This window comes from Grampus griseus, assembly GCF_964374135.1.
Source record: "Grampus griseus genome assembly, chromosome: 17".
NCBI lineage: Eukaryota > Metazoa > Chordata > Mammalia > Artiodactyla > Delphinidae > Grampus > Grampus griseus.
In genome coordinates, this window is record NC_139011.1 from 66,710,481 (window position 1) to 66,718,436 (window position 7,956).

General features: G+C 41.3%; 1 protein-coding gene across 3 annotated transcripts in view; it reads left to right on the plus strand.

Annotated features, from left to right (window-relative positions):
• Nucleotides 1-4,117, plus strand: part of NCOA2 (nuclear receptor coactivator 2) — a 271,625-nt gene extending 267,508 nt beyond the window's left edge. For all 3 annotated transcript variants that reach the window (XM_082674475.1, XM_082674477.1, XM_082674476.1), the window contains one exon: nucleotides 216-4,117. In XM_082674475.1, coding sequence (XP_082530601.1) covers nucleotides 216-227 — 12 coding nt within the window. In that variant the 3' untranslated portion in view covers nucleotides 228-4,117. The remainder of the gene's footprint in view (nucleotides 1-215) is intronic.
• The last annotated feature ends 3,839 nt before the right edge of the window (nucleotides 4,118-7,956 follow it).

The following is a 7,956-nucleotide window of genomic DNA, read 5'->3' on the forward strand; positions in this document are numbered from 1 at the left end:
TCAATGCCATCTGCTCATCTGCATCAAAATCAAGCGTAAAAAATAAAATTAATTAATTAATTTTAAAAAAAATCAAGCGTAACTCATCCGGATGCAGCCCTTGTGATTGGTATTATTTAAACCGGCCACGTGGTCTGATGTCTTTGTGATGGGCCTCATGATGATCTTACAGAAATTCCACACCATGACACCACCCCCTCTCTGTTTTCCTACAGAAATACTGCTGACGCTGAAGGTAGCTGGTTGCTTCTTTCTTCAGCTGACTGGGCTCACTTGCTCAAGATGCTTACCAGTCTGGAGAGCTGCGTCTATTTGTTTTGACCCAACCGACCTGCCATCCAGTCCCGCCAGAGCAAGATGCGCAGACGGGCCTGGGCCCCGCTGCCCCGGTGGAGTCCCCTCGGCTGCTGCAGGAGGAGCTGCCTCTTGTGTTGATAGACGGTCTGCAGCTCGCGTCCGGACAACTGTCAGTCTGTTCACTGCATTCACCTTAGTGCAACTTAGATCTCTCCTGCAAAGTAAATGTTGACAGGCAGACTTCATACCCGTGTCAGATTGAATGTATCTAAGTGTATGTATTTAAGGAAAACACCCATGCTCTTGTTCTGTTCCTGTCTGGTTCCAGACACTGGTTTCTTGCTTTGTTTTCCCTGGCTAACCAGTCCAGCCCAAAAGAGTAAGATTTCTTCTGGGGGGAAGAAAAGAATTTAAAAATATATATATATCAAACAACAGATGTTTTAAGCTAAGCCTTCATTTGGGATAAAAGCAGGGGAGACACCATGGACCGCACCCTATGTACAGAGAGACACCCAAGAAGTGAAGACCAAGAAATCGTAGTTGTATCTTTGTAGAAAGCTCTCAAGACCATGTTGGAAAGCGTTTCCAGTTACTGAACAGATGAAAAGGAGCCTGTGGGAGGGCTGTTAACAGTAACAAGTACTTTTTCCTCTTTTTTTTTTTTTTCTGATTCAAACCAAACTAGTTCACCCAAATCATGACTCAAGAAGAAATAGTTTTCATTTCCAGATTCGCTTAGATCAATCAGACAGCCTGAATCAGCACCTCCTCTTGAATCTGGCCCCGCCTCTTCCCTTCCCCTCCGCCTTCCCCTGTTCTCCCCACTCTCATGTCTTTTTTTTTTTTTTTTTTAAAATAAAAGCAACAGAAACCAGGTAAGCCCTATATTGTTTCCTTACGTGTTTTGCCAGCCACTTACCAATTGCTAACTCTTAAATTTCAGAAAAAGGCATTTACTGGCAAGGAGAGGAGCAAAGTTAGGACTTGATACCCATCAGACTTCGGACACCTGCTTTGAAAGCATATTCATTCTCTTCCCCAGCAACACTGGTCCACCAAACAGGAGAAAATAATAGTGTGCTTAAAATTGACAGCAGACATCACGACAGATTTCACCTCCACCATGTGTTTTTTATTTTGTTTTTTAGCAGTGCTGACTAAGCCGAAGTTTTGTAAGGTACATAAAATCCAATTTATATGTAAACAAGCAATAATTTAAGTTGAGAACTTAAGTGTTTTAATTGTATAATTTTTGTGAGGTATACATATTGTGGAATTGACTCCAAAATGAGGTACTTCAGTATTAAAATTAGATATCTTCATAGCAATGTCTCCTAAAGGTGTTTTGTAAAGGCTGTCACGGCCTCGATTAGACCTAATTTGTAGACTTAAGACTTTTTATTTTCTAAACCTTGTGATTCTGCTCACAAGTCACTTATCTAATCTATGTGATATGCAGCCGCTATAGAAACCGATTCTTGATTTTTGTATGTTTATATTCTTTCGTAATGAACCTTAGGAAGACTGCGCGTTACTAAGCAGGCCACTTTTCTGGCTGTTTCTCTTGCCCACTCTGGTGGGGGACAATCTTCTCTTAATTGGCATCAGTTCCAGACAACTGTAATACCAAGAAACTGGTGACCTTTTTTGAGCAATTTCTCCCCAACCCCTAATACACATACTTTCTTACCTAAATTTCAGAATGATGTCTTTTTGATGTCTAAAAAGCAAAGCATTTTATATCTCATTAGCCAGGCTTTTTAGGAACAGAGAGGTTTTTCCTTGAAATTTGAGTCCTTATTTGTGGCAGGGTGAAAAATATACAGACTACCCCTATTTATACGGATGTCTCTCTCTATATGTACAGATTGTGGGAGTATAGAAAGAGATATAGCCCAAGGATGAATGGTAAGCAGTCTGAAAGTGTGGCCCCATACTAAAGAAACTTTCGGAAAATTTGCATTTCGCTACTTTTTTCCACTTGAGGGGGTCTCACTACAGGGAGGTGGCCGAGGGACAGCACTTCTTGGGGCCACCAGTTCACACGTCCCTCTTGAAAGGCTCTGCTTTTCTCAACCGAACCATTGGGTCGCCCAACTGTGACAGAAAAACACGGGCAGATGTTGGCCCTGAACTCCGTGTCCTCACCGGCACCACAAGGCTTATGTCATACACGGTGTAACGTGACCAGTTCCAAGTCGATCTTTAGAAACGCGTGAATTAGAATGACTTTAACTTCACACAGCACAGCAGAGAAATGGAGTTTAAGCTGGATTTGTTTGTTTTGAGTTTTAAGTCCCTTTTCACTAGAACACTGTCCAAAAATACCGGTGTACCTTTTCTTGTTTATTCCTCCGCCCACTGTGTTCTACTGTCGGTCCCCATTCAGACAAATCTGCAAACCTGTGATACTGGTAATTTGGAATAATTCATGATCGTTACCGTTTTGAAGGAAAAGAGATGATCAGTTCTCCTACGGCTCAGATCAGGTCGTGGATTTACACCTAATTAAGAGAAGAAAAGTCAGTGAAGGAATCCTCTGATCACATTGATCATGATAGAAGCAAAAGCCAAATCAATCCCTCCATGATCAGTATTTCTCATGCTGTATACAATAAACTTGTTAGACTGAGTACTTGGTTTTCGTTTAATAGAACAAATAATCAGTGTTTTACTTATATTACTAAATGTGAAAAACACATAATGTGAAAAGTATACATACATACATACATTAACTTGGTTGTGAAGCTCATCTACGTGTTCATGTGATGTGGTAAGTTGAAAAAGTGAAGTGAGCTGTTTTCCTGCAATGAATTCGTTGAACTCGAAGAAGAAAATGCCCCCTCCCACATGTATCTCTTACGGCCTGTAACAATTGAAAGCAATGTTTTTGCAGTTTATATAATGCAGTTTTTAATGTGTTTAAAAACGGAGTTCCTATGGGCTTAACACCTGAAATGGGTGGCACAGATCCCCTTGCAGAACCCAAAGATACACAATCAATTTTGAAATGCAACTTAAGCCATTAATTGTTGGTGTGAATTTAAAATTTTCTAGTATTTGTATGGTAGTATGCTGCCTAAGAGCAAAGCATTCTCTGCACAAAAGAAAATTACTGTAGTGGCTTCGATTTTAATTAGAATTTTCTCCCTGGTGTTTCTTTATAGACTAAAACGAAATCTTTTAAGTTTCTTACTACAGGTAAAAGCTATGTGCAAGAACCTCAAAATGCTAAAATCTAGCATAATGCCTTAGATCTGTTTTTAAGTCTTGTATATTCCTACATAGCTGTCCAATGTATTATATTTGTATAGTGAACTGTGTACAATTTTTTGAATAAGTGCATCATCACTTAACCTTTATGTTGTCGAATGGTGATGATGATACATTTCTTCAAACATTTAACTGTCTTTTCTTTTTCTTATGCCATTTGTGGGTTTTATTTGTACAGTTCCTCATGAAGTTGCATCTGAGATGTGTGTATATGAAAAGATTATACAAGGGTAAAATTAAGCAATATATTAACTATGGTTCTTCAGGAGAAAGCTTACAGTGTTTCAGGTTGTGATTTATTTTCAAAATGGAGTTGACTCCAAACATCACTTTGTTCACCTGCATTGATGTTTGTATTTCTAGTGTGAGCAGTTTATGCAAAAGGTAGATATATTCAGAGAAATTTTAAATACATTTATGCAAGTTAATATTGCTTTGCTGATGCTATTTGCTTATTTGATGTTAAATAATGCTATTGTAAATAAAGAATTCTGTTGTTATTGCATCATTTAATAAATTTTAATGCCTTCGGGTTTTACATGGCTTTGGAGATTTTCATGTGTTTATATTGTATCTTCATTCATAATTGCTGTTAAATATAAAATTACCTGACGTGCAATTTAATAATTTCCAACGTTTATACAGTAGTTGACACTGTTCCCAGCCTGTTAACATTTATCCTCTCAATGACCCATTTTCTAGATTTTCAGTTTGAAGCCAGGAGGGGTTTGTCCTGCTTAAGGTTTTCTGACAGCTCCATGGCAAATACAGGCCAAATCTAAGTGAGTCCTAAATTATGCTACCACTGCTCATCCCCACTTCTCCAAAAACATGCATGAGAATAATGTGGACTTCTGCCTGGCTTAACAAGGTTATACTTTTTGCATTAGAATAATCATGGTTTTAATAGATTGTTAATAGTTGATAAGCAATGCAAGTATAATACTTAAAACCCAGGTAATAAACTACATGAAATATTATAGTAAATACAATACTATACAATTTTTAAAGTATACCAGAAACAAAATGAGTGATTAGAAAAACGTATGCTACTAATTATATTAGCAAAGTAAAAAAAACATGATTAACTTAGTAGATGCTGTTTGATAAATTTGCATAGGATAAGTTTCAGCCCACATTCATGAGAAAACCTGAAGGAAAAGTAAAACCTCTAGGCAAAGTAAATGTCCCAAAGTTATTTGAAGTTATTGGATACAATCCCACTGTGATACATCTTACTTCATGGTGAGATATTAAAAGAATTAAAATCAGAACAAACTAAGTAGGCCCACTACCCATTCTAAGAATTTAGGCATCACTAGTGGAATAGAAGGGGTAAAACATTTTCAGCCAATTTGACCATCTATAGGGAAAGCCCAGATGAATCTACCAACCAGCTCTTGTAATGAGTAAAAAAGCTCAGTCAGATGGCTGCAACATACAAAAATCAATAACTTCCATTCACACTAATAACCAATTTTTTTCAATCCCCATTTACAATAACCAATAATGATTATAAGGTAGGATTACACCTAACATGAAGTGTGAAAGACGTTTGTGAAGAAACTGCAAAGTTTTACGAAAAGATACAAAAGACCTGGAAAAGGGGAGGCATGACATGAACCTAGAAAAGGAAAGCCCAGTATTATACATCAGTTCCTGCCCCAGCATTATTACAATTCCAGTGCAAATCCAAAAAGTAGGATGCATTTGGAAGATAAGATGTACAATAATGGAAATGTTATAGAAAAAAAAGACTTCTAAAAACATTTTATAACATACCGGTGAGTACTATAGAGTACTTACATAGCAATGACTAAATACATCAGAAGAACAGTATAGAGCCCAGAGACTGGTCGCTGTATGTAGGTAAATATACGATAGAGATGCCGTTTCTTATCAGTAGGAGTCTCTGTTCTAAAAAAAAAACAGTGTTGAGACAGTTGGCCACATTTGGAGAAAACAAGTTAACTCCCTCACAATATTAACAAACTTCACATGGATCAAGGGTATAAACATAATGAAATATAAAATTAGAAGAATACATGTTACATTGTTGGAAAAGTGAAGTCATTCTTTAAAAGACAAAACAAAAAAATTATTAATAATAAATTTAGAAGACGAGGGGAAGATGGCGGAAGAGTAAGACGCAGAGATCAACTTCCTCCCCACAGATACACCAGAAATACATCTAAACGTGGGACAACTCCTATAGAACACCTACTGAACGCTGGCAGAAGACCTCAGACCTCCCAAAAGGCAAGAAACCCCCCACGTATCTGGGTAGGGCAAAAGAAAAAAGAAAGAACAGAGACAAAAGAATAGGGACGGTGCCTGCACCAGTGGGAGGGAGCTGTGAAAGAGGAAAGGTTTCCACACACTAGGAAGCCCCTTTGCGGGTGGAGACTGCGGGTGGCGGAGGGAGGAGCTTTGGAGCCGCGGAGGAAAGCACAGCTACAGGGGTGCGGGGGGCAAAGCGGAGAGATTCCCGCACAGAGGATCAGGGCCGACCGGTACTCACCAGGCCGCGACGCTTGTCTGCTCACTCGCCGGGGCGGGCAGGGCTGGGAGCTGAGGCTCGGGCTTTGGTCGGAGCGCTGGGAGAGGACTGGGGTTGGCGGCGTGAACACAGCCTGCAGGGGTTAGTGCGCCACGGCTAGCCGGGAGGGAGTCCGGGGAAAAGTCTGCACCTGCCGAAGAAGCAACAGACTTTTTCTTCCCTCTTTGCTTCCTGGTGCGCGAGGAGAGGGGATTAACAGCCCTGCTTAAAGGAGCTCCAGAGACGGGCGCGAGCCGCAGCTAAAAGCGCGGACCCCAGAGACGGGCATGAGACGCTAAGGCTGCTGCTGCCGCCACCAAGAAGCCTGTGTGCGAGCACAGGTCACTCTCCACACGTCCCCTACTGGGAGCCTGTGCAGCCCGCCACTGCCAGGGTCCCAGGATCCAGGGTCAACTCCTACGGGAGAACGCACGGCGCACCTCAGGCTGGTGCAACGTCACGCCGGCCTCTGCCGCGCAGGCCCGCCCCGCACTCCGTGCCCCTCCCTCCCGCTGGCTTGAGTGAGCCAGAGCCCGAGAATCAGTGGCCCCTTTAACCCCGTCCTGTCTGTGCGACGAAGAGACGCCCTCCGGCGACCTACACGCAGAGGCGGGGCCAAATCCAAAGCTGAGCCCCTGGGAGCTGTGAGAACAAAGAAGAGAAAGGGAAACCTGTCCCAGCAGCCTCAGAAGCAGCGGATTAAAGCTCCACAATCAACTTGATGTACCTGCATCTGTGGAATACCTGAATAGACAACGAATCATCCCAAATTAAGGAGGTGGACTCTGAGAGGAAGATTTATGATTTTTTCCCCTTTTCCTCTTTTTGTGAGTGTGTATGTGTATGCTTCTGTGTGAGATTTTGTCTGTATAGCTTTGCTTCCACCATTTGTGGAAGCAAATGGTTCTATCCATCTGTTTTATATTTTCTTAATAATTATTTTTCATTTTAATAACTTCATTAAATTTTATCTTACTTTATTTTATTTTCCTTTATCTTCTTTCTTTTTTCCTTCCTTCCCTCCTTCCTCCCTCCCTCCCTCTCTCCCTCCCACCTTTCTTTCTTTTCTTTCCTTCTTTCCTTTCTTCCTTCCTTCTTTCTTTCTACTTCTACTAATTCTTTCTACTTTTTCTGCCTTTTATTCTGAGCCGTGTGGATAAAACGATCTTGGTGCTGCAGCCAGGAGTCACTGCTGTGTCTCTGAGGTGGGACAGCCAACTTCAGGACACTGGTCCACAAGAGACCTCCCAGCTCCACATAATATCAAACGGTGAAAATCTCCCAGAGATCTCCATCTTAACACCAGCACCCAGCTTCACTCAACGACCAGCAAGCTACAGTGCTGGACACCCTATGCCAAACAACTAGTAACACAGGAACACAACCCCACCGATTGGCAGAGAGGCTGTCTAAAATCATAATAAGGCCAAAGACACCCCAAAACACACCACCAGACGTGGACCTGCCCACCAGAAAGACAAGACCCAGCCTCATCCACCAGAACACAGGCACTAGTCCCTTCCACCACGAACCCTACACAACCCACTGAACCACCCTTAGCCACTGGGGACAGACACCAAAAACAACGGGAACTACGAACCTGTGACCTGCAAAACGAAGACCACATACACAGTAAGATAAGCAAAATGAGAAGACAGAGAAACACACAGCAGATGAAGGAGCAAGATAAAGACCCACCAGACCTAACAAATGAAGAGGAAATAAGCACTGTACCTGAAAAAGAATTCAGAATAATGATAGTAAATATGATCCAAAATCTTGGATATAGAATAAACAAAATGCAAGAAACATTTAACAAGGACCTAGAAGAACTAAAGATGAAA